Below are 26,849 nucleotides of genomic sequence, written 5' to 3' on the forward strand. Positions count from 1 at the left end.
GCCATGAGCGATCATAGGCGTTCTCGGCCTGATGGAGAGTCTCACGGAGACGCACGACCTCCCGGCGCAGCGATCCCATCGCATTCCAAGCGTCATCAAGCTCCGAACGATGCACCCAGTGCAACTCAGCGTCCGCCACCGGCGTTGCTCGATGAGCAGGGCAATCGCCACTTCCATGTGGAACGGATTGTGGCTCGGCGTCGCCGCCAAAATCAATACCAGTATCTGGTGAAGTGGCGAGGGTACCCCCACTCGCAGAACTCATGGGAGTTTGAGGTACCCCTCCGGCAAGACTGCCCTGACGTCGTGGACGCTTTTGATCGAAACGATCGACGGCGCCCTGGGGGATCGCGACCGGCGCGTCGGTCGCCACCCGCTTCCCGGCAGTAGGTCGGGGAGCGAGGGGGTCAACAGCTGAGCTCAACCTTTGACCCTGGGCTGCTGCAGCCGACGATCCACCTTGTGGAAGGTCTGCAGAGCTCGGAGGAGCATGTTGAGGAGCCCGCGAAGGGCGGGACTGGAAGCCCGAAGGAAGTTGGCGTTTCGCCTTTAACTTCGCGAACGCGAACCGGAGCCGACGCTCTAACAGGACGTCGTCCTTCTTGAAGCTAGCTTGCAGCGCGACAATGGAAGAGAGCTTACGAGCCCCTTCCACCCAGAGCTCGAATTGAGCGACATCCTGCTCCTGGCGTTCGCCAGCCAGAAGGACCACTGGATACGTCCGCATTTGCGGCACGGACGCCCCCCGGGCTTGGAGCTGCAGGCGCTCACGGTACTCGCGTTGAGTGGTAAGCTGAGGCGTCAGCAACCTCTGGCGGAGGTCTTCTCGCTGAGCGACCTCTTCGTTGGAATGGGCCGCGGGTCCGATGACATAGTCATTCAACAGTTGCGACGCCGCTAGGCGAGCCACTTCGTTGGGGTCGCGTGGCTCAAAGCCGTAGTCACGGCGGCTCGGGTGGAGCAGAGGCCGTGCTATCGGACGCTGGGCGCGAGGCGCCTCTTCCATCGCGGCCAGTTGCTGGCTTTGGACTTCGTCGAGGTTGTTGGAGACAACGTTGGCCTCCATAGGCTCGTCCTCGTCTCGCGACGGGAGTGACGACGTTGTCCGCAACGCGGTCAGAGCTGACACAGCGTCGCTACGTTCTACGAACGGATTGGGCGTGCGTAGGTCACGCTTATCGGTCGTGCGACCCCGTGGAGGCTCCTCCTCCTCTTCCCGTAGGCAGGTATCACTGCCGTAGTCGACCTCCTCTCCCTCTTCGAGGCCTTCAAAGAGGGTTTCATTCGCGCGGCGAATACGCGGCTTCGGCGCGTCTGCCGAGCTTTTCGGGGCCGACATAGCGACGCGAGCTTGTTTAAGCTGCTGCTTGGAGTAATACTCCGCCACAGAGAGTGTGGTTCTCGCCACAGGCGCCGATGCGTTGTGGCCAGCGGCCTAGGAAGCACTACGTGCGGACGGGTTAGGCGGGCTGTGCCCGGGCGGCGACGACGCGGAGCGTGGGCTGCGGTTGGCACTCAGTGCTGCTGCTTGTCGTGGGCTGTGCCCCGGAGATAAGGGCGCGGAGCGTGGAGTACGGTCAACAGACCAAGAATCTTTCTGGCTGCCAGCCATCGATGAGCCACGGGCGTGGTGCGCTTGTTGAACTTGGAAAGTTCTTGAGCGAGGTCCGAAGACCAAGCAGCGATACCTCTGATGAGGGAAAGTGACGAGTGTCGACACGTGGTGTCAACAGTCTGGTGAGGGAGGGTGTAACGGGGTTACACGTACCCGTTAGTGTATCGTACACGAATAGTGTGTTTCACACAAATGGTGTGCACACCCAAGTTGGTGTGTGTACACGAGACTTAGGTTGGTGGCCTCACAGCCACCCGTCATGCATATTACTAGGCTCCACTATGGTAGATAGTGAGTGCTATACATTTACCCCACGGGCGGCCCTGCCGCGAATAACAACAATAAAAATCAGTTCACGTTTTGAAGTCTAGTGTCTATTAGCCTTATTTAAGGTATTAATAACTCTAGGAGTCTGTAGATCGCATATCTACAGACTGTACTTGGTTCTGGTATAGAACCTAGGTTTACAACCGAACTAAGACTCTGAGAGTCTACGTCTTCCTCTGACGCAAGCTACGGCAGCCCCGCTGCACTTGGACTGGGTCGCTCGACGCGACCTCCGTCGGCTTGGCTTCTGATCGCTCTTTTCGCGATTGTAGCATGGTTGCTCCAGCCGGTCCAAGCGTCATCCGCTGCAGCTCGATCGAGCTGTCCGATCCTGCTTCAGATGTGGCTGAGGCATATTGCGACGATCCGGTTTGGCTGCGAGTCGGGGTTGGTCTTGTACGTTGAACCGGGACGACGCTACCGACAAGGGGCGTCAGTTTCGCAAACAGGTTCAGCGTTGATTCCCTGATGACTGGCAACTCCACGTCGAACAACTCGTTCGCGTCGAAAGAGCCAAGCACAATTCCCGCATCTTTCAGCATACGCATCAGAAGAGTCACCGCCTCAAGTTGGCTGGTAACTTCCTTCGGTGCATTCACTGGGCCTTGAAGTTCCCCAATCGGCTTCGGACGCACGATCTTCATTACAGGATCTTCGTGCAGGAACTTGTACAGGTCCTTGTAAATGAAGGCAGACTCCAGTTGCTCGTCCGTCCACGTGTTGCGATCCTCCTGGTCTTCGGCTTCAGACTCCGGTGCCTTCAGCTTCTTGCGTGAGGTCTTCGACTTCTTCTTCGAGGTTGCGTGCGAGGCTGGAGGAGTGGTTTTGGATGAAGGTCCTTCGGTTTTCACCGTCAAACTTTCGTCCGGCGGATCACGATTCGCATCGTGATCCGCGGGGTCCCCGAAGGGACCTGGGGAGGGGGGTGAGGCTTTTCTTCTAGGTCCATCGCTGAACATTTCTCCATCACATCGTCAGAGCTCCTCCCAGCACTCTCACGATCAGATGATACTGGCGCTTTCAGCGCCGTCGGCGGCGATCCATCTTCCGTCGACGACTCGTTCCCTGGTTCCGTCTTGATCTTGACATCTTCTTCAATGGACTCACGGTGAAATCCCTGTGAATCACCAAACGATCCGGGCACGCGCACCATTGTGGCGGAGCGGGATCGCGAAAATCGATGACGCGATCCGAGCTTGCCAGCGGTAGGCCCAGACTGCCGACTATCGGAGGGGGTACTCCGTTGATCAGGCGTGATCAGAAAACCTTGTAGTCACCTTGTGTACCCGACGGCGGGGCGGATTACGCTCTTCCGGTGTTCACTGAAGATGTCAGTGGGTGACCAAGGCGGAGGTTGGAGCTGGACTGCTCCTTCCGGGGAATGGGTGGGTGACGGCCACGCGGGTATCCTTCACGCGGTCGTCGGTGGTTGATGATCGGGTCTTGGGACAAGTCGATCACGTGGGGGGTGTCCTTGGGTGTGTGCTGTTGTAGCCCTTTCCGTTGCTTGCCGCCTCGTCTGGCGGGGTCTTGAGTTGAGATGAGAGTAGACGATCGCACCCTGGCCAAGCTATCCAGGTCTGCGTCGTGTCCTTGGTTAACTGGGCGGGTCTGTATGAAGCGACTTGCCAGTTGGAGAGATTGAGCGATTCGGAAGGGACTGACGGCATGAGATCGCGTTTGGAGGAATCGCGATGGAAAGATTGCGGATGTGTCCAGTTATGGCCAGTTGTGTACAGTGGTGTCCAGTTATGTCCGGTTGTGTTCAGAAGACATCCACCTCCGGATTGAAGTGGATACATGTCGACCTGATGAGTATGGCGTAATCATTTATGCCGACCTGATCAAGATCGATATTGAGCAATCATTTCGATACGCAATCTGATCCAGATCGACATGCGACAAACATTTCGATACGCGATCTGTACTCACGATTATTGTGGGTACAATGGACCAATCTTTTCGACACGGTACCGCGATCTTGGTACATCAGACCAAGTTCAAGCTACGGTGTGCAATCAAGGGATGCGCAAGCGGGATAGGGAGAGAGCAGGATAGGGAGAGATCTTTAGGACCTTTACTTTTGGTTAAGAGATTCCGATTTGCCTTGCAAGACACAAGTGGCGTCCATACTTTCCGGGGAAGGAATTACATTGGCCTACCCGACGAAGGACCCACCCAGTCGACCAAGGACACGACGCAGACCTGGATAGCTTGGCCAGGGTGCGATCGTCTACTCTCATCTCAACTCAAGACCCCGCCAGACGAGGCGGCAAGCAACGGAAAGGGCTACAACAGCACACACCCAAGGACACCCCCCACGTGATCGACTTGTCCCAAGACCCGATCATCAACCACCGACGACCGCGTGAAGGATACCCGCGTGGCCGTCACCCACCCATTCCCCGGAAGGAGCAGTCCAGCTCCAACCTCCGCCTTGGTCACCCACTGACATCTTCAGTGAACACCGGAAGAGCGTAATCCGCCCCGCCGTCGGGTACACAAGGTGACTACAAGGTTTTCTGATCACGCCTGATCAACGGAGTACCCCCTCCGATAGTCGGCAGTCTGGGCCTACCGCTGGCAAGCTCGGATCGCGTCATCGATTTTCGCGATCCCGCTCCGCCACAGATATCCAGTTCTCGCAACTGGAGAGAATTTAGTCGCCGAGTGATGTCTCTGTGTTATCACAGGTGGGCCCAAATGTGTCTGACGGCTGCAAGACGTGGACAATGGGTGCAGCTCTGTATGTCTCGGAAAGGCAACAAGTGCCGGACCGAGCTGTATAAGGATTTAATATGGTCAACTACATGTCGTACATTCTCAGGGATGTGTCATGAGCAGGTGGCTTCTGCTCGCGCCAGTCCGAACCTCTGGGAGCACGTCTTGGTGTGAACGATCTGGTGACCACCAGACGCATGATCTCACCACGTCTCTCACTTTCTATTTGGCCAAGTGACCAACACATCAATACACTTGACCCTATTTCCGTGCGGGCTAGTCCCCGCATCGACTGTTTTAAAGTTTTCGGACTTCAGACCCGGGAAACACTACAGCCAGTAAACATTTCAGAATATGTATCCTTTCAGCGGCCATGCTGAATGTTTCGTATGATCGACGCCACAAAATGTTAACGTCTTCAATCCGCATTCGTTTAGTACCATAGCCATATGCAGTGCTTCCTATAATACTATTTATACATGTATGTAGGGCGTCATAACAGGAAAATAAATAATGGTATGAAGAAGGAATATATCGGAAAATACAAAATGGTGTTGTTCATGATATGAAAATACATCATGTGTTCCTCATCTGGTACTCAGTAGGCTCGTCATTTTGGTCCAGGATCGGCTTGAAAAAGACAGCGCATGTAACGGGGTACACCGACGTGTACCCATGTTACATAAAGAGTGACGGGATGTCTCTCTTTTGTGCCCATGGTACGTGGTACCGGTTGGCGGTGAGCCAACCATTGGGCACTTGTTTAGCTTTTACTATAGTTGACTTAGAGTTTGTAAGGATCAAGCTTGACTCACCTATAAAATATATTCAGTCTTTAAACCTACCGTCTAAGTCGTAGTCGGTTCCCTTAGACCGGGAACCGTGAACTTGTTGTTCACCGAGAGCTTACGCTCTCTAGCACTTCCTCTGTGCAAGGTGCTGTGTGCCCCGTCACACTTGGTAGCACTTGTAGTCAATCCACGCCTACGCGGGTAGGATTGGACTACCTGGATCCTCTGTGGTCTCAAAGCCTGAGCCACTATGGAACGAAGTGAGTTTCCTCACTTGAACGACTCGCAGTTCGAGTCCGTTCGAAAGATGGGAGGCATCTTTGGGAGGGATGTCCTCCGAGGCTTGGTGTCGGTGACGCCAGCCGAGCAAGTCGAACGCGTGAACGCGTTCGACACGTATGAACGTGAGCTCATTGCTCACGTGAAGTGAAACCTGCAGGCCTCTGTGGCCGAGCCGAAGCCGGTCCAGCCGAAGCCTTTGCGGCTGGCTGTGCCTGCGTTCGAAGGGAAGGAAGGTGAAAACCTTCACTTCTGGATCCGAGAAGTTGAGATCGCCATGAGGGCGGGTCTCATCTCGGATCAGGGACTTCGCGTTGCGTTCGCGTTGTCCAACCTAAGCGGTCGTGCCAAGAATTGGGCGTACACGCTGGAGACGACGTCTCCTGGATGCTTTGCATCCTGGGAACAGTTGTGCGAGCGGCTTCGCGCTGCGTTTCTCCCGGCGAACGATGCGTTCCGCCAGCGCTCACGCTTCCTCGCCTGTAAGCAAGGGAAGCGCGAGCTGTACGAGTACGTACAAGAGATGCGCACGTTGGCATCATCTTTGGTGGGGAACCCCCTGCCCGAAGACGTCAAGACGACGGTCTTCATGGACGGCCTGAAGATCGGTCCCGCACGCACGCAGTTATTCCGCGTGCATGCATCCACTATGGAGGAGGCGATTAAGATCGCCCTCCAGGAGGAGTACAGCCATAAGCAGGCTGGTACTCCGGTTGTTGCGCAACTTGTCGTTGCGAACAACGAGCCAGAGCCTATGGACTTGAGCTCTGCTGAGCTTGGCTCGGTCCGCTGCTATAAATGCGGCGGACTAGGACACTACCAACGTGTGTGTCCTTCGACTGGGGTGGGGAAGAGCCCATCCCTCAAACCCCGAGGGCCTAACGGTCGCTGGCGCAAGCCGCGGCCAGGTGGCCGAGGGAACTCCGGCCACCAGTAATGGCGGGTTCCCCAGAGGGGGGAGAGTTGAGTCTCCGTGACGGGTGTGCGGGTGGCGCACACCATGGAGGCTTAGCCTACGAGAGACATTATGTCTCGAATCGGTGATGGCAACGCTGGGTTGCCGTTAGTACACGTGAGTGTACGGGGATGTTAATATCCCTAGGAACGTTTAGTTCCAGGGGCGTCGAATGCTTTCGTACGCCGCCGGAGCGATTGCCAACTCTCTGTGAGAGAGCATCGGCAATGGTCTGCATAGACCTTGCTGTCAGGTTCACATACCTGAACAGCTGCGACCCGTACTTGGTCGTGGACACGTACGGCGTCCGCTTGGGTGCGCCGTGCCATGGACGCACGCACCCTGAAGCAATTGGTGTCGGAAAGCCATCTAGGCTAACCGGCACCCAGCTTCTGGCAGAGCATTGGTGAGTCATGATCCCACCTCTGCCAGAACACACGGTATTCGAAAGGATTACCAGGACGCAATGGCGTCCACCGACGTACGGAAGTCGTCGGAGTAGTTGCAGCTGCAACAGGTGTTGAGACACCATCCACTGCGGGCAATGGACCGCCACAGGCAATGCCGGTGGACAGGACTAATAGTCCAGCGAGGGGAGCTGCAACGCCAGCAACACCCACCGCTCCTGATCGTGGCGCCATACAGGCCTCGACTGTATCAGCGCCAGGGGATGTCAGCTCCCCAGTAGAACAAGTCCACGTGAGGCCAAGACGGTCGAGACCGTGGCCAGGGCTGAGGTTGCCGAGAGCACCTCCTGTGTGGGTAACAATGGGCCACACGGAGTCGATGAGATTCCCGACTCTGCCCTTGAGTCACCACCGGCCGTGGGTAACGAAGAACCACGCCGGGGTAGGCATTGACGACGTCGTCGCCGCCGTAAGCCGAGTCTGTTGAAACAGACTGGAGTCGCCACGAGCGACTCGGAGTAATCAACGCTCCTCAGGCACGGCCGGCCGAAGATGCTATCACATCTTCGACGGCGAGACCTGTCAAGTCAAGGCGGCGGTCATAAGTTTGACCGCCCTGCCGGAGGTGTCAGAGTTTCTGAACCTCGAGGGAATGTCGCTGCACGACTTCCAGGCCAGCATGAAGGCTGGGGAGATAGCACTCCTGTAACCGGAGACCTCTCCTGAAGAGTTGAACTCTTCTTCTGTTCTGGACAGGAACGTCCTGGAAGAGTTCTGTTGACGTAGTTATGCGTAACTACGTCCACAGGTCGCAAGACCATGTCCATCGCGGGTAACCCTCGCGGACCGCCAAAGGCTTAGCCGATGGACAGGGCGTCTTGCCCGGCATGTGTGGCTGCGCTGTACCACAGCGACCATCGCCGAGAAGTCGTCGCGCCGTACGGGCTTCGACTTCAGTAGTGCCGAGTGGCACTACCGGACCGGTGGTTTAAGTCCACGGCCGAGATCGTGGCCAGCTGGAGGTTGCTATAAGCACCTCCTGTGTGGGTAACCAAGTTCCACACGGAGTCGATAAGACTCCTGGCACCGCCACCAAGACGTGGGTAACTTAGTTCCACGTCCTGATGACCGCCGACGACACCGTCGCCGCCGAAAGTCGGGTCTGCGCACGTACCAGACCGGAGTCGCAATGAACGACTCGGAGCTATGCTCCTCAGACACATGGTCGGCTCGATGGTGCAGCCGGTTATCAGCTGCTACCAAAGGCCGAGGTGTCAGCATTGCTGACCCTTGTATGCCAAAGCGCAAGCTGCGCTTGGGTTCCGAAGAACCCAGTGTTTCAATTCACGGCACGAGTCACATGGTTGACGTCGTGCCTGGCGCAATGTATATCGCCCGGTCGCCCAGACCTTAACTGAAGAGGAAGACGCGGGTTGCGCTTCCTCTGTGGGTAACATAGTTCCACACACTAGGTGAGCCCATGGTGGCTTCACCCGACGTGGGTAATATCGTTCCCACGTCAAGTCGCACAGACTCAAACTGTTCCCGGGCTGGATGAATTCCAGCCGCGGTCGACTCGGTCACCCCGGAGGGGGATCAATCGTAAGAGGGGGAGGGGTTCGGAAATACCTCTCCTCCCAGGTCTCTAGAGAGACTAGCTTCCTCACGGAAGCTGTTGTTGGCATGAGCCAACAACTGTACAGCATTAGTGCTGCACGCATGCGGCACTTGAGGCAGCCGTCGTACATTGAGCACGCTGCGTACCTCTGGCGTACGGGAGCACAGCCCCGTACGCCGACGCGGTCACATGTGGTGATGAGTGCCGTGCATGCTTGCACGCACTCGGAACATCTCAATGTTCCCGTAGTACACGGCGAACCACTGACGTATGGGCTCACAGGCCCGTACGCCATCGTGGTCTTGAAAAAGACCGAGTGTCGTGCAGGCTTGCACACACTCCGACCGTGCCCTGGTCTTGGCGATGCACGAAGCAATCGCCGGCACCAGAGTGAAGGTGGTAGAGAGTGCATGTAACTCTCCACCATGCTTCAAGTACCGATGGGTACCTCGGTGTCGATGTCCGACACCGAAGCGTCTATGGTACGACGACCTAGACGCGGGGTGGAGCTTGCTGCTCTACCCGAAATGCTCTTAGTGATGAGCAGGCTGCTAATGGCAGCCGTCGTATCACTACGACGAAGCACGATGCTTAGTGCTTTGGTCAACGAATGACCTGAGCGCGTGTACGGTGCCGATGCTTCACGCGCTCAGCCATGACTAGCGTGACCCATGCGGGTCCGCTATCATGGCAGGAGGTGAGCTGCGAGCTCCCTCCACTCTTGGGCTATGTGATGCCTGGGATGGTGTCGACCCACACGGGAGACACAAGACACACGAAGTGTCAGGGAGGGCCCACGGCTCCTCCCAAGTGAACTGCAGGTGGTTAAGGAGAATCACCGCAAGTTTGGATGCAGTAGCATCCCGTGCCGAAGCACTGTGCGCTTGCTAGCGCTGCAACACGAGTTGCTAAGGACGTCGGCTTCGCGGCCGACATCGTCCTTTGTGCAAGGAAGCACCTCGCAGTGTCCGCCACGGACACAAGTCACTGCGTGACTGTCGAGAGGGCGCGCCAGCCGTGCTGTGGCTGCGCCCGGGAATTCCCAATTTGGGAGTTCCAATTCTCTCCCTTCTGATTGGAGAATAAGGTGTGATTCTCAGATAAGTGGGGGAGGATGTAACGGGGTACACCGACGTGTACCCATGTTACATAAAGAGTGACGGGATGTCTCTCTTTTGTGCCCATGGTACGTGGTACCGGTTGGCGGTGAGCCAACCATTGGGCTTTTACTATAGTTGACTTAGAGTTTGTAAGGATCAAGCTTGACTCACCTATAAAATATATTCAGTCTTTAAACCTACCGTCTAAGTCGTAGTCGGTTCCCTTAGACCGGGAACCGTGAACTTGTTGTTCACCGAGAGCTTACGCTCTCTAGCACTTCCTCTGTGCAAGGTGCTGTGTGCCCCGTCACAGCGCACGCCTGCTTCGTGGTCAACCGGGATGTCTTAGTCTTTTTTGGAGAAAGGAGGCAGTCCATGATAGCGTTGCTATTGCGAAATGGGAGCTTGCCAGTGCGGATTATGGCTGCTAGCGGAGACCTCAAACGTGCCAGTGATACTACTAGTCAATATATAAACAAATACAAATGTGATTGGGTAAAATTTATTCCGCGTATCGCGAAAATAAATTATTGTAGATGGCTTGTCAAAGCTGGAAAATAAATATTGCGTTGCCCCATTATGCATATATGGAAATTACCATATATTTTTAGGAAGCACTGGTCGTATGTCTCCTTACACCCTGTTAGGATCGAACCATGTAAAGCAGCGACATCATAAATTGTTGACTTACGGCAACGATTGGAGTTTCGAGCTGTGCTTGTCCGTGCGAATTGGTGAGAGCTCATGTCCAGACATTTCGTATTTCACTTCTCCCCGCTCCATGCCCAGTTCCCGTTTGTTTTGGAATCGTGAATCCCGCTCGTCTTGCAAATTTTGAGGCCATCTAACGGCGCACAGCAGAACCTTCATCGAGATTCTTACGATTGCAAAGGTAATCACCACAACTGTAGCAATGATCCCGAAAACCACTCGAAAAAGTATCACACGCTGTGGAAACCGACGATGCGGGTGCAGAGCGGCCCAGACCACTAGTTTGCAGAAGAAAGAGTTGATCCGGTGGGGCAACATCACAGCGACGCGGACGACCCTAACGATAGACAACAAGCGGCGAAGCAACCAGCCGGCAAAAACTTCTCTCAGCATCTTGTTGGGTTGGGACAAGACGCAAAAGAAAACCTCGGTTTTTGTGGCTAGCGTGAAAGCAGCGGTTGTAGTTGCCAATTTGATTTTGGGTGCGCCACTGGGAACTGACGTAGTACATTTCAACCCCCCCCCCCCCATGTCTGATGCATCGTAGAGACCAGAAGTTAACCTGTCTTTCTTTCGAGGTACGCCCTGGATACTTCTCCTCGAGCCAATCCTTCACCAGGATATCACTAGCCCGGTAGTACTCGTCAGATAGATCACTCTTGGTGCCTTGGCCAAATTCCAGAGTGAACGTGTTCGAGCAATTCACTTTGAGAAACAGCAGCGTATCAAACAGGTTCTTGGGGAACATCCACAGTCGGTTCTGTTTCGAAACAAGCTGAGGGGGTGTTGACATCAACCACGCTGCAAGGCGCAAGTTTCCACCACCGACAGCGTTATCCAAGGTCTTTACAGTGCAATTCCCCAAACCGTTCGCGTGCAACCACTTCACCACTTGCACATGACCGCGTGATGCACATCATCCATCGCCTTTACTGTGCAACCTGCTGTGGTAATTGCATGGAGCCATGTAAGCACCTTCAAGTGACCATTGCGCGCAGCTTGGTCCATCGCTTTTGTCGTGCAACCTTCGGAGCGGTTGGCATAAAGCCACTGCACCACTTTCAGGTGTCCGTTTGCCGCGGCTTCGTCCAGAGCCTCTCGTGACCGACTCCACCAAGCACCCGTGTCCTCGATTTTCCTTCTTTTAGAAGACATTTCCTCAGTTGCATACTGAGGTGTGTGCAAAAACTTCAGAATATCCAAATAACCCAGCTTTGCAGGTTCCAGCACCATGCGGTTGCTCAGCCCTGCGGATGAAAGTTGTACGTGTGCTCGAGAAGTCATTCAATGCCGTTCAAGTAACCCTTTCGAGCAGCGTTCAGAATAGCTTGAGCGTACATCCTTGATCGACAAGGTACTCCATCGTTCAAACATGCCCTCCTGTGGCTGCATGATTGAGGAGTGCGTTAAATCTGTCCATGATGACGTCTTCCTTCATTTGCTTGCGCAGCAACTGCCCCGTCGGATGATCTAATACCCATTTCAGGACAGCGATGTCGCCACCCTCGGACGCAGCATACAAAGCGTATTCCCAGCACTGGAGCAATTTACTGTTCTTTCCTCTTGGAGGCTTCGGATGCTGCGCCGCGATGTGGTTCATGCAGTCAAGATTTCCGCTTCGAGCTGAAATCCAAATCGCAGCGGCTGCTGCTGCCTTGTTCTCCCGAACATATCCACGTATCAGCATATCCTCAATCGCTTGAGCTCCCATCAAAAAGTCTACGTACTGCGAGACCTTGCGGCCTAGGGGAAGCAGAAGTCAAAATCTCCGTTCGCAACAGCGCGTTCAATGATGCTGTGAATGTCATCTTTAGCCGTTTGATGCGGCGTGCTGTCGTATAACCAGCGAGCGATTTCAGGGTGGTTGCCAGCAACAGCGGACGAAATGCTGTTCCCTCCCCACCTGACCACATTGCCTAGAACCACTCCAGCTCTTTGGCATCACAGGCACAGTCGTTCTCCTCCAGATGCACCTCCTTCCGTTTGTGACTGTGTCCACGGCCTGCGTCATTCTCCAACAGAAGCTTCAATATATCCAAATGTCCACCTCGCGCAGCAGAGACAACGGCCTCGGACAGCACCTCGCACCTTGAAAAAAAAGGTGGTCGACGCACCATTTGACCGTCTCCACGTCGCCTTTATCTGCGGCAACTAGAAGTGACTCGTGGAACTGGTACCGGTTATAGTATATCTCGGAACGAAGGAAATTGCACAGGGACCATCCTGGTGGTCGAGTGTCTTCCGAGACGTAGCTGGCGCCCCACAGTCAGTTCAGTAACTCGATGGACCCAAACTTGCAGGCGTTGCGTAGTGGCAGATTCGGATCTGGACCGAGGAAAGTTGTGACGAGTGAACCGATGCGTGGAAGGCCATTGAGCGCTGGCTGGTGCTGCAGGACACACGCCACGTCCTGGAGCGTGATTTGAATTTGTAGCTGTATTGCGCCCCTGTGATAAACCATTTATAACGTTATAAATGGTTAAAAAGGCTATCGATAAAAGGCGTTATGCTCGCCTAGGATTCAAGCAGGCATCTATTTCGACCACCATGCAGCTTCCGAGCGTCGCGTTGGTGCTGCACCGTCAGCTCCAAGGCATCGACACAGTGCAGATCGGGGAAATCGTTTCCAGTTATCTGGGCCCTTGCCCTAAATTGTCGCTGCATCATGCGTGCAGCTTTGGGTCTATTGAGTTGCTAGATTGGGTCTGGGGGGTCGAGGATACGACGGCGCAGTGTTCACTGAATAAGCATCTTCGGTCGAATCCACATTATTGTCAGTGGGAATTCGCGGAGGCTGTGAATGTTGCAGTTGAAATGGGAAATATGGAGATTTTGCGCTGGCTTTTTGAGCATTTCTCGGACTGCGCAGTGGAGAACGAGACGGTTCGCAGGGCTTGCAAGCATGGACGGCTGAATATGCTGCAGTGGTTGCTGGATAATGAGTCTGACGCACCGGGTAATTGGGTCCAGTGGAACGGTGCTTTTGATATCGTTGTGGCTGTGAGAAATGAGCAGCTTGAGGCTGCTCGATGGTTGGTTGACCATATTCCTATCGAAAGTGCTTATCGCATCTTTGCCGTTAGGTGGGTTCTGGAAAGTGATGCTATCGACATCGCGAGGTTAATTCTGCCGGAAGGGCGCCACATTTTGGAGTTTGCTGGTTGTTACCTGCAGCCTAATGTGGTGGCATTGAGATTGGATTCCGATCATGCCATTCCTTTTACGGAAGACGACGACGGCCTGGCGAGCATTTGGCTGAAACATTTCGTTTGTGATGAGCAGTTGGACCTTCTGCAGCGTGTTGTGCAAGTTGGAGATCAACCCGACTTCAAGCTCTGCTGGGATTGCGTGCTGCACGCGGCATGCAACCTCGGCAAAGTGACCACCCTGCAATGGCTATTGGAACAGCCATGCTGTCAGAAAGAAGTGGAAAAACTAAAATCTTCTGGGCGATTGTATGAACTGGTGTGCGAGGCTGCTGAAGTAGGTGGCATTGAGATGATGCAGTACCTCTACGACCAAGATCTCATCGATAAGTACGGGAATGCTCTCCTTGCTGCTATCCGAAAAGACCAGATGAGCTCCATGAAATGGATTCTGCGCCGATTTCCGAAGTCTGAGCGAGTTCCAGACTACTGTGTCCTCGATGAGGCAGCGAAATTTGGGCGTTTGGACACGCTGCAGTATTGCGAGAGCATTGCTGCATACGGTGCTTTTACCAACCAAACTGCCAATATGGTAGTTGCAAAAGCAGACCACTATTTGAACGTCAGTGATGGCCTAACAGTGTACCGCTCTAGGTGGTGTTCGACGGATGCCATGGATGATGCGGCAGCAAACGGTCATTTAAAGGTGGTAAAATGGCTACATTTTCGCCGGCGAGAGGGTTGCTCAAGTGTTGCCATGGACTGTGCCGCTGCAAACGGACATTTGGAGGTGGTGAAATGGCTTTACGCCAACAGTCCCGAAGGTTGCACAGTTAAAGCGATGGATGGAGCTGCAGCGCATGGGCACTTGGAAGTTATGCAATGGCTTCATGTCAACACAAGTGCGAAGAGTTCGAAGGAGGCAATGGATCTCGCAGCAGCTGGGGGTCATTTAAACGTGCTGAAGTGGCTATACATGAACCGATCGGAAGGTTGTTCTGCGATGGCGATTAGGAATGCTGTCAGCAATGGACACTTCTATGTTGTATGCTGGCTACACAAGGTGTTCCCGGACCTCACCCCAGGTCCAGGGCCCTTTTACCGTTGCCGACGGTTTGACATTATGCTGTTTATACGCGAATCCTTCCCCAAGATGAACATTCGGACTTCAGCCAGGATTCCACTGTCCTATGTTGGTAAGAATCGGCACATTGTTGACTGGCTAATGGATGGAGATTCACAACCTGCTAGCCGAGCTGTTTGAGGATGGCATGAAAGGTTTCGGCACGGACGTGAATACGAAAAGTTCGGCTGTGATGCGCTATCACATCGTGCTGCGTGGCAAGGAAGGAGCTGCGCGCATCGAGGTGAGCAGGCTGTTGCTACTGCGCTCGTAGTCGTGCGTCGTTGAGCATACTGAAGCAGTAGTTGCAGCTGTGGGGCAAGTTGCTAGGGTTCGTTTCGAATCCTCTCTACTGACTTGGAGAGTTGGTGTTTGCCTCGTCACGGCGTCTGTACTTGATGGGAAATGATAAATGGCGAACTTCGGTGCCTAAGAGAGGACGGGTGCAAGTGGTGTTGGTCAGACTACAACGCGGGCTGCAGCTAACGGTTTTACTACAGCACGCAATATTAGTATCCCAGTTGAAGTTGCAGGGATAATAAATAGCTAGTTACTCTCACAAGGACATCGATAACTACAGAGGTGGTGTGGGCATCCTATACTCTTATCAACAAGATACCGGACACGCAGTGCATTTTCGTTTTTCGTTGATGTCACTTAGTTGTGCTGACGACTTCCAAAGCCTGTTCATGCTACCGTCCGTACGACGACTGCTAGCTTTACTAAGGCGTCGCGAAGGCTGAGATTGATTGAAGTTAGCGTCCCATTCTTAAAAAAAATAGGACACCACATCACTTTTCGTAGCTTGCTTGGTTTGTGTACCAACCGCTGCCTCCACTACTGTGTTGACAAGGCACGGACCGAGTGATACTGGAGTGGGCTGGACACAGAATATGAAAACAATACCGACGGAGGCTCAACTTTCAATCGATATGCTCAGACGCCGAGCACATTTTGGCTTTGATGAAGACGTTGAAGTTGCGCTTACCATACCTACGGGTCTCTTTTTATAAAAGGAGGCCACAATCTTGTCAGCGAAGACTGGGGAGTCGCCGTATCTTGCAGTCTTGTCAGCGAAGACTGAGGAGCCAAGCCAGCCTTGCAACCATACAACAGCCAAAGCACTCCGCTCTCAGGCCAGTCTTGGGCCATCCCACGTTGAAGTGTCCTCTTTTCACAGGAAAAGGCCCTCCCATCCCCGTCCAATCTAAACACGTTGGTAGTGCGTCACTTCATCTTGCCATGCGATGGAAGCTCATTCCGCAATTTGCGTCGCCAGACTCAAGCGTCTCCACCCGCCAAGACTACGCACCCAAGTGCAATGCTGCCCACACTCGGCAGTGTCGCGGCTGTCGTGCAGCAGCATTCAAGCGCCGGGGCTCTGCAGCAAGTCGGGCCTCTGGTCTCGAGCTTCATGGGGCCCTCGCCCACCCTCTCGCTCAGCGAGGCGTGCAAGCTGCAGTCCCTCGCGCTGCTGGACTGGATATGGGCCTCCAGTTGCACTTCTGACGGGACCAGGAGCCCCCACTGGTCACTCAGCAACTTTCTACGCTCCGACAAGTTCTATCACCGCTGGCAATTCGCCGCCGCGTTGAAAGTTGCCGTGGAGAAAGAGGACGTGGCCCTGTTGAAGTGGGTCTTCAGCCACTTCCAGAGCTGCGTCGTTACGCCCGACCTGGTCGACCTAGTCGCGGAGCAAGGCAACATTTCCGTGTTGCAGTTCTTATTGGCCAACGCGTCCCAGGAGAGTGAAGGCAACAAGGTGGAATGGGGAGGCGATAGCATCCAACAAGCACTGGCCAAGGGCAAACTGGACGCTGCCCATTGGTTGTATAGCAACATCCCTCTCGAAGGGATGAATAGGCAGCAGCGCACGTGGACTATCAAGGCAGCTATGGATGCTGGAGACTTGGACTTCTGCAAGGTTATGATGCCAATAGGCAGATGTCTCTTGGACTACTCGGAGTACTGCTCGACCCCCGAAGTGGTCGAGTGGAAGCTTGACTGTGGCTATTTGAAGCGAGACGTATTTGATGCCGTCGTCTCGATACGCGACTTGGTCCCTACGGGCCGCGTAGACCTCATGCAGAGGATTTCGGACGAACATCACGAACTACCGGGGGATTCCGAGTGGCCTGGAGAGTGGCAGGATGCGTTGAATGACGCGTGTCATGCTGGAAAGCTTCCAGTTGTGAAATGGTTGGTGGAACATCCGGTTGGGCATCAAACTATTGACGAAATGAGGTTCGCGAGGAATCTGTTCAAGTTGCTGTCACACTCAGCGGCTAAGGGCTTCGTCGACGTGATGCAGTATCTTTACGAGCAGAACGCGGCCGACCAGTTTGCAGACGCTCTGGCTAAAGCGATCGAAATGGATCAAATGGAAGCTGTCAAATGGATAGTGGAGCACTTTCCGTCGACGGAGACAATCCCCGATTATTGCGTGCTGGATGAAGCTGCTAGACGTGGACGTGTGGACATGCTGGAGCTGTTTCAGAGTCTGGGTCCGTCCGGTGTTCCTGGTTTCTTCCCAGCCCCTGCGCCGACATCTGATGGTGAAGGGGGTGAGCAGGATGAACCCGTTCACGTGATCGTAGCAAAGGCAGATCGCCACCGTAAGGTGCTCAACGATATGTATTGGCATTGCCTATCTTGGGCTTCAACGGACCCCATGGACGATGCAGCAGCTAATGGCAAGCTGGAAGCAGTGCAATGGTTGCATGAAAGCCGCAGGGAAGGGTGTACGGTCGCTGCAATGAATGAAGCCGCGGCCAATGGATACCTGGACGTCGTAAAATGGCTGCATACCCATCGATCGGAAGGGTGCTCAACCGAGGCAATGGACTTTGCTGCATCTCACGGAAATCTTGAGGTAGTGCGATGGCTGCATGAAAATACGACGACGGGATGCACGAGCGCTGCGATGGACCTCGCGGCTGATGGAGGTCACTTGGAGACGTTGAAGTGGCTCACGTCGAACCGATCAGAAGGTTGTACCGTCGAGGCGATCCAAAACGCACTGAATAGCAGCCACCTGAGCGTCGCCTGTTGGTTGGTGGATGAGTTTCCTGATAACATCCCTGTGAAGATTAAAGTGCCGGGTTCGAGCAAGAGGTTTGATGTGCTGTTGTTCTTGCACGCGCGATTCCCCGACCTCTTCACATCTGATTTCATTCGTAGCGTTCGCTCCCTCGTGACCGGAAGACGCGCTAACCGATCTGATGTCGAAATCTTGGACTGGTTGACTGCAAACTACCCAGTGCCAGATATGCCCCAAGGTCAAGATGAACGGTTTGAAGGACTTGCCGGTCAGATCTTGGGAAACATCGCGCAACAGATCGCGGATCAGCTTGATGTGCAGCCAGCGGTTGAGCAGCAGCAAATTGAGCTCCAAAACAACGCCGTGGCAATGGTGATGAATAACATTATGGCGGTGGTTCACCAGGGTGACGAAGATGATGAGGACCTTGCTGACAACGCGTAACACTGGTGGTGGTCGTGAGGGATTTGGTTTCAAACGGAGAACGATATCTTGGTGGCGATGACGAACTCGACTGCGTCGTTCGAAGGCAAAATGGAGATGGCGAAGCTGGTAGTTCGTGGCGAAGCTGTTACAAATGGTGAAGCTACCTGGAGGTCTGGAGCTGGAAAAGCTGCTCCAGTTTCGTGGTCGAACCTAAGGAACCTCTTGCGTCGAATGAATGCAGGATTGTGGAAATCAACGGCGAAACCCAGATCGAGCTGCAAACCACTAAGAATTTGGCCTGATTAAGCAAGGCTTCCACATCTACATGAGGCCACCGGTGGTGAAGAATGTTGTTGGAAAGATCGCTATTAACAATAGCAAAGCCGCGACTTCGCACGGAACAGCTCTGGATATAGTTTTGTGCACATATTTTGATACCGGTGTATTCCAGACTGGGTTTGATATTATAGCAGTGGGGAATTCTTGGGTTTAGTACTGATACTAATATTTGCGCGGTCTCTAAATAACATAAGTCTTAGTTCTACTAAACGGCGAATTCTGCAAAGGTGTTACGACTACTAGATTCACCCTACGAGACCCACTTGATTCCATCAGTAGGAGAATCAAGATGGACAAGTTACAGAGACTTAAGCCTATTAGCACTACTAAACGGCTGACCGGGAAGAATATGTTTAGTCTTAGTACTAAGCATATATTATTGTACGTTTCACATATTGTGAACCCTCTCTTCGTCGAACGAATCGTTCATGTATTTTCGAGAGTCGCTTTGAATAAAAATGCATCTCGTTTTCGAAAGGGCCAATCCGTCTTGAGTTATTGTAGATACACTCGGGGTTAGCGAATAGTCAGAACGAATGGCACTGCGCGCGTGTGCCATTCGTTCTCACATTTCTTAATTCGTTTCTCGAATTCGTCAAGCTATTCAAATGCGTTACTTGTTCGACGTTAATTCGGCATGCTTGGTGTCATGAAATGGCTAGGCTGTGCCAAAATGCCTGAAACTCACAATAGTACTAGCGTCTACCAATTAGAATGTTCGGAATGGTATGCTTTATAATAATAGTCCGGTAGTAGTACTAAAGTATTAGTACTAGCAGATAGTAATTGGCACCTATTATCAAAGACTCCCATAAAACCAAACTACGTTTCAAAGTTAGCGGATGCGTAAATGTAAATATTGAGCTATACTCTCGGGGGGCTCAACCGTTTGGTGATGATACGGAATTTCCATGAAGTTTGGTCTGGTCAAGACTGATCGGCATCGTCATGGTGGTCTACATGTAAATCTAGGGATTGCCGGCGAGTAGCGATTTAGATGTTGATCCAAGGCCTTGAATGATACTGGGCATATCTGACTGTGGCTGCGTGAAAGCCTTTCCGAAAATGGCACTAACGATGCCGAGCCGAAACATCTCACTCGCTCAACAGTAAAATGAGGCACATCTCCTTGGAGTAAGGAACAAATATCCCTCACCAAAGTCGTCGCTTACTGTGGGTTGAGTTCAACGTAAAAAAAAAAGAGGCTTGCCATTCTATACGCCACAAATTAGGCAGTACCCGTTCAATGTCGGATTGACAAGAAACTATCCATGGGTGCATGGCAGACTTGATAAGGAAGGTAGCAAAACTTCACACTCATCCATACAATTCTTGAAGCTTTGGTGTCTGTCGTGGAAGAAAACAGTAGTCCAATATATTATACATGAATTACTGGACGCCTTCCAAAACCACCACAGTGAGGTGCAGCAATAATGCTTGGCATACATGTGTGGCAGCTAATTCAGAAAACCCTGAACAAGTTTTAATACCATCGGTGGACGCACTTTCTATCAAATACAACAGGATAATTAGATAGAAAAGGGAGTACCACAACTACCCACTCACCTCAGTGCTGCATTTTGCGTTGTTCGAGTACTCGAACAATGCTGCAGCGGTCAAAGCAACCGGGCAACGTAATGTACGAGCAGAAACAACACATTTGCGAATGACACACAAGGACTCGTCTCCCTCTCAGCGACAGTTAGCAGAGAAAGCCAAGCGCGAGTCTACACTGTTTCAGGTTACATCACAAGGCACAGATCTCTAACATCTTGCGCAAGCGAGACAAGTTCTTAAGGGCGAGGGACGAGGGCCCCCAGTGCAAACGTGCACGTGTCTTGGCGCATCCTACTGTGGGTGACGCGCTTGTGAATTGGATGCTGCAGTATCAAGCCAAACAATTAGTCTTACCGGGGTTCTAGTTAAGGAGAAAGCTCGTCGGCTATAGGAAGGTGTTGTCTGGCCTTCGGATACTGCAGGAGTGACTGCGGAGCCAGCAACGTGAATAGAAGGAAACAGCGTGGACGCAGACATCGATCCGAGTATGTGATCTGTGGTGTTGAACAAGTATGAAAGTACATACTTTTCATATAGCAAATGTAAAAGCAAAATGTTAAGCTTGACTGCCGAGTCGGTGGATCGAGAAGTGATTAAGTTCACGAAGATATATCAGGTACTAAGTTGGCCAGGTTTGTATTGCGGTGTAGGAGACGAGGTTTACAATACCAATCAATGGTAGCTGGCGGGAAAATGCTGCGGGAATCGGTCCATTATTTATCGATCCGAGATTAGAACGCACAGCGAGGCAAAGCTAACGTACACGTTTGATGGATGCAGTTTCACCGGCGTTTAGTTATTGCTAGCACAGGACGCCTTTGTGAACGGCAAAGCTGGTGTATTGGCGTCACATTGTGGCCGTAGCGATTTTACAGTTGCGTCTGCCAGCCCGATGCGCTTGATCATGATCGATCAGCCAGCAAAACCGTATTGAAGCCTCCTGGCGGATACCGTCTCATATAAATGCGAATATAGGTTCGTTAGCTTGGGGGGTAATCTAGAGCCTGGGCCCCAGGGCTTAAATTATCCTCACGGCGTTTACCAACACCACAACTCTACGAATGACGTATCTTGATGCACTTCACTGCGAGTCGCATTGAAGTCGGCGACAGAGTAAATAATACGATGCATGTACCTTGCGCATCAACGTTCCTTCAACTCCCTCGAGTTCTCGGCGAGAAGATAAGACAGTGTTCGATTTCGCTGTCTGAAAGCGTTCAAACAGAAAAAAAGGTGTATCAGTGACGGCTAAAGCCTCTGAAGTCTCGACACGTTTGTAAAGAAGCGTAAAAGCGCGTCCCCACCGGAAAGTCTGGTGGTATTCGTGATCGAGTCCTATGCTCCACCTGACAATCGAGAATGCCACAGCGCATCGTCGGAACGTCATTGACTTTTGTTTGGCACAGAACCTCCGTCAGAAGCTCATTATCCACCATCTGGTTTTCGGTGCCGCCGAGATTTTACACTTTTTGATCTCAAGATGTGAGCTTGCCATTACGTACGGGCTACCCTCCATCAAGTCTCCAGTGATAGTGAACGTAAGCTTAATACCCTTAAGGGTATCGTATACGCCTCGTGTGTATCACGCTTTGCGTTAATTTGTACTCACTCTCTAATTTGCCTTCCAGCCGGCTAGAACTCTTCCTATCGGATACACACAGGAACAATGCTGACTGCTGCAGCTTTCGCGACGGCCGCCGCTCTTCTGGCGACCTCGATCCCTAGCGCCGATGCCCACGGTTACATGTTGATCCCCGAGTCTCAGTTCAAGGACTCGGCCAATTCAGCCTGGGTCGTGCAGATCGACCCCGTGTGGGATAGCGCGGACTGGGATGGCAACAACGCTGGTAGTGTGGACGCGTTCAAGGCCCTTAAGACGGCCAACAACTTCGTGGACTTGAAGACGCTCATGGACGACACCGCCACCTTCGGCGCCGACTGCGGTTTCACGGACCCGAGCGGCACACCGCAGCCCATTCCTTCGGACGGCAAGGCCACCTTCTCTCGTGCTATTGTGCACGTCGGCCCGTGCGAGATCTGGCTTGACGACAAGAAGGTGTTTTACGAGGACGACTGCTTCAGCACGTACGGTAACGAAAACCAGGACATCAAGTCGGTCTTCCCCGTGGACTACTCACCGTGCGACGGCGGTGGTTGCAAGGAGATGCGCTTTTACTGGTTGGCATTCCAGGGTGTGGACGGCAAGACCGTGTGGCAATCCTACAGTAAGTTTCGTGCTGGGATGATCGTATTTTCAAGTTACTAACGGGAGGCTGTGTGGTGTTATTTCAGAGAACTGCATTCCCCTTGAGGGCTCTGGTGGCGGTACCGCACAGACGTCGACCTCGCAAACTTCCTCGTCAACGGGTCAGACCCCCTCTACTGGAGACTCGGGCTCTCCTTCTGGTGACTCGGGTAGCCCGTCGAGCGGACAGTCGGACAGCCCCTCGAGCGGCAATTCCGACAGCCCCTCGAGCGGCAATTCTGACACCCCGTCGACCGGTGACTCTGCTACTCCGGCTCCTGGGAATAATGAAAGCCAGGAGATCACTCCGGCCCCCGAAACACCGGAGATGACTCCGGCTCCGTCGTCCAAGTGCAACGGCCGCAAGCGTCGCGCTTAAGCATCGTCGTGCTTTGCCAGTGTTGAGTGAAGATATTGGTTGTGAAGCTTCGTTGGTCCGTCCCTATCGGTCCTTACATGTAGTTGGTCATGGTATATGATACGAATTCAATGGAAAGTGTGTATGCGTATGCCGCCGGCCTGAGTGTGTTTCTCGTACGTGACGTCGTGTGCTAATCTTTATCACTACAAGTAGTTGATGGGTGGTGGCTGTAGTGACAAGATTTTAATACGTGAGGTGTTAGTCTAGCATTATTAATCTTCGCCCCATTCGGACGGCAAGAATTTCCAGTGGTGTACACTGTACAGTACAGCATGCGGAGAAAGCAAATCGTACGAGCACCAACGGATAGGTGAGGCACAAGAACGACTTCCTCGAGATTGATTCAGGCGAGGCCACTGCTCGGTTCTTATTGCTTTCATCTTTCTAAGCTCGAACCGGCAGATAAAGGTAGTGTCGATTGAGGCGCCCTGTCACGGCCTTTGATGGACGGACAAGGCTCTCTTCGCCATATTCACGAAAAACGCTACCGTAAAACCTGTGTAGTATCCGACACACTTCTGACTTTTGGGTTCGGACTCCCCTTAGAACGGACAATTCACGATCTATGTGGAAAACAGACGCATTGCTAAAACCCACCGAATTGGCACTCGAGAATGCTGCCATAAGATTCAAAGGGGTGGGGGTGGGGGGGGGGGGGGGGGTACCCAGAGAATCCTCCCAGCGCGGCGAATTCGAACAAAGTCCAACACTTGCATTAGACGCTTACTTCTGGCACTTTCTGCAGGTCTGAGCTTGCGCAGCACGGTGGACGAGCTGCTCTTCCCGGCCTTCTCGATGGTATCGCGGCGTTTCCGACACAGGTAGATGTTCTTGCGCTTGGTCTTGAGCGAGGAACCGGTGGCCTCACGGTAGAACTTGGCGAGTGCAGAGGGCACAGTCAGAATGGTGAATGACATGGATTGGCTAACATGGCGTGTCGGATATAACATTCTGTCGGAAACTTGAAGTACTACACATATTATACGGTACTATAATACCTAGTATAAAACATGTACCGTATATGGCGACATCACGTCAAAAATGGAAACGTCATATGGGATTACATCCAATCCGTATCACAAAAATATCCGGATGAGCTGTATACAAAGTTTACATAACTTCACGATCGGAGATTGACAGTACTTTGGCTGATAGTAATATTACTAATTAATAAGAGTCTAATATTATAAAGCCATAGTAGATAGTAGCTTCAGACCGACTCAAATATATACTACAATAGTAGCTAGTAGAACAAATTATGAGTAATATTGGTACTATCTGAGTACTAGGGGAGGTATTTTCCTATTAGACAATGCGAGCGTTCGATGAAATCGATGTGGCTCGAGAGAGGCAACAAGCGTGAGCGTTGTTGCCGCTGGTGCTGGTGGGAAGCACTCCGCACAGGACTGCTGGAACAGGATTTCTCGCCGTAAAGCTGCGCGGCTCGGCTAACTTGTGTGCTCATTTTGCGATTTTCCATCAACAATGAACTCCTCCGTACTCTTTCAGCTCAGTCACGCCTTTCATGAAGTGTCACCCTCGACTGCTCGTAAGCCGAGCTAACCACGATGGACGCATGTGTGGTTTGTGGCCTTGGTGTCATCACGTATGCAGCCACGAGCAGTACGACGCCCGGATCCTGTCCGAGCGTTTTTGCTGTCCTTCGTGCGTTATTTATTTTCAAGTGGAGGACTATATTTACAAGAGTGTTGAAGCTGCCTACGAGCATGTGGATATCCTTCACTGGTTTCGCGAATCTGTCAGCGTCCGGTTCCCGTCCCGTTCCTGGTTGGCCAGAGCTTCGTCCAACGTGTTTCAAGAGCGCGTCTTCGTGACTGGGGGCATTGCCAAGAGCAACCTACGCAAGAGCGGACAACGAGCACGCAGACATGCAAGTGCTATTGAAGTACAATTGAAAAGAGATGCGTCGTATGGAACTCGACGGGCAGGATTTGATCGTTTCTCTGGTCGACGATAGTACTATCTATATTATATCACTAGTACTATATTTTTCAAGAGGATCCAATGTTACTGTTTAATAGTAACTTTGTAGGCGCTACTAGGGAGGTACTCTAGTAATTTGGAAGAAAAATCGTTCTAATGTCAATCCCTGGTGACGATGCGTCGAGCGCTCCTGGCCGTAGCGCTCGTACAGCGCCAGTACCATGCTGTCGAAGCGCTGCCTCACATCGGAGAACTCAGCACCAGTTTCCTGGGGCCCTCGCCCACTCTCTCGCTCTATGGCGCGTGGCAACTCAATTCGACGGGTCTCATAGATTGGATCTGGGCGTCCAGCTCGGGTTTTCTGAAAAATCCACGATCGGGTGGTCCCTTTGCAACTTTCTGTGCTTGGACAGTCTCTACTACCAGTGGCAGTTCTCAAAAAGCGTGGAATACGCAGCAGATCAAGGGAATTTGCAGCTTTTAACTTGGTTGTTCGCCCATTTCACGGACTGTACAGTGCCCGACATAGTCATTTTTCATGCAGCTGAGGAGGGCTAACTATTATCGTTGCAATTTCTGTCAAATCATGATTTTGGGTATCACAGCACCATTGAGGGGGAAACGGCTGCTTTCGATGTTCGCTCTCGCAGTAGGGGGGGGGGGGGGGGGGGGGGGGGGCGCAATGTGGAAAATTCGCTTCTTAATGGCCACTCCAAAGTCGCCCAGTGGCAGCGTCAGCCTAAAAGCAGGTTCGATGTTGGCGGCGACGTGATCAAGGGTATTGTCAGGGAAGCTCTCAATGTGGGAGATATGGAGTTCGTCGCGACGGTTGTGCCGGAAGGCAGACATGTATGCTTGGGACTGTGAGTCTCCAGAAGTTCTTGAGCGTCTGGTAGAGGGTGGATATTTCTGTGGATGAATGTCAGTGTGTCCGGGACCACTGCGGAATTAGCGAAAACAGATCGTTTGGACCCCATAAGGCGCATTTCGGCTCAACAGAATCTCTGTCACGTGACCATCCGAAGTTTTGGGAAATGGATTGGCACCAGGGCATCTCAGCCGTTTGCGAGACTGGAAATATGCGCGTGCTGCGATGGCTGGTTGAGCACCCGATGGGGCTGGACAGGATTGAGGAAATGTAGTTTGATGGACCTGTCTATGGGTTGCTGTGTACAATGGTCATGTGCAGGTGATCGAATACTTGTACGACGAAGGCATACTCGGCAGGTTCGGAGCTGCATTGTTTTTGCTATTTAATTAAGATCCGTGATGTGGCTCGTTGAGCATTTCCCAAAGTTAAAGCCGCTGTCTTCGTATAGTGTCATGGATGAAGCCGCAAAACTTGGTCGCTTGGAACTTTTGCAACTTCTTCAAAATATGGATGAGTCGGTGGTCCCTGGGTGGACTTTCGATGCTTCGGATAACTCGGAGGCTCCGGGTCATTTTCGTTGTCGGCGCTCATCATAGCGTTGATGGTCGACATCAACTTAAAAGTTCAGAGAGGAGCATTCAGCAACATTTTGAAGCCACGTCCTACCGACCCCATGGATCATGCTGCTGCTAATGGACATCTGGATGTGGTGAAATAGTTTCATGTCCATCGTCTTGAGGGCTGTAGTGCAGCTGCAATTAACTCTGCCGCTACTAATGGATATTTGGATGTCGTGGAATGGCTTGGAGCAATACGATCTGAAGTATGCACTGGAAAAGCAATGAGTGGTGCAGCGTCTAGAGGCAATGTGGAGATGTTAGAATGGCTTCAGACCAACATGACGACGGCTTGCGCAACTGATGCGATGGATTTTGCGGCTGGGCGCGGTCATTTGAATGCGTTGGAGTGGCTGCCCACAAATCGCCGAGAGGGTTGAACTGCCGAAGCCATCGAAAATACAGTCACAAATGGCCAAGTGAAAGTTGCGAGTTGGCTGCAATCGCATTATCCCCAATTTTCGCCAGCGAAACTAAGTAAGAATTTACACACGTTCGACGTCCTGCTTTTTGCTCGCGCCAACTACGCATACTTTTTAACGTGGGAGTTCATACGCTGCATCCTGTAGTGCTCGGAGCCATCATTGGGAAGACAG

General features: G+C 52.6%; 2 protein-coding genes across 2 annotated transcripts; both read left to right on the plus strand.

Annotated features, from left to right (window-relative positions):
- Positions 1–16,114: 16,114 nt before the first annotated feature.
- KRP23_6824 (putative ankyrin repeat protein R903) lies at positions 16,115–18,277 on the plus strand (the record flags this gene model as incomplete). The annotated part of the gene is made up of 2 exons (XM_067892063.1): positions 16,115–17,413; positions 17,882–18,277. 2 exons carry the CDS (start codon positions 16,115–16,117, stop codon positions 18,275–18,277), a joined length of 1,695 nt encoding a protein of 564 aa, XP_067746360.1.
- A 4,042-nt stretch (positions 18,278–22,319) lies between these two features.
- On the plus strand, positions 22,320–22,779 carry KRP23_6825 (uncharacterized protein; the record flags this gene model as incomplete). The annotated part of the gene is made up of 2 exons (XM_067892064.1): positions 22,320–22,380; positions 22,448–22,779. 2 exons carry the CDS (start codon positions 22,320–22,322, stop codon positions 22,777–22,779), a joined length of 393 nt encoding a protein of 130 aa, XP_067746361.1.
- Between the last annotated feature and the right edge of the window lie 4,070 nt (positions 22,780–26,849).

The sequence above is a fragment of the Phytophthora ramorum genome, assembly GCF_020800215.1.
Source record: "Phytophthora ramorum isolate Pr-102 chromosome Unknown Phyram_PR-102_s0005, whole genome shotgun sequence".
Taxonomy (NCBI): domain Eukaryota; phylum Oomycota; class Peronosporomycetes; order Peronosporales; family Peronosporaceae; genus Phytophthora; species Phytophthora ramorum.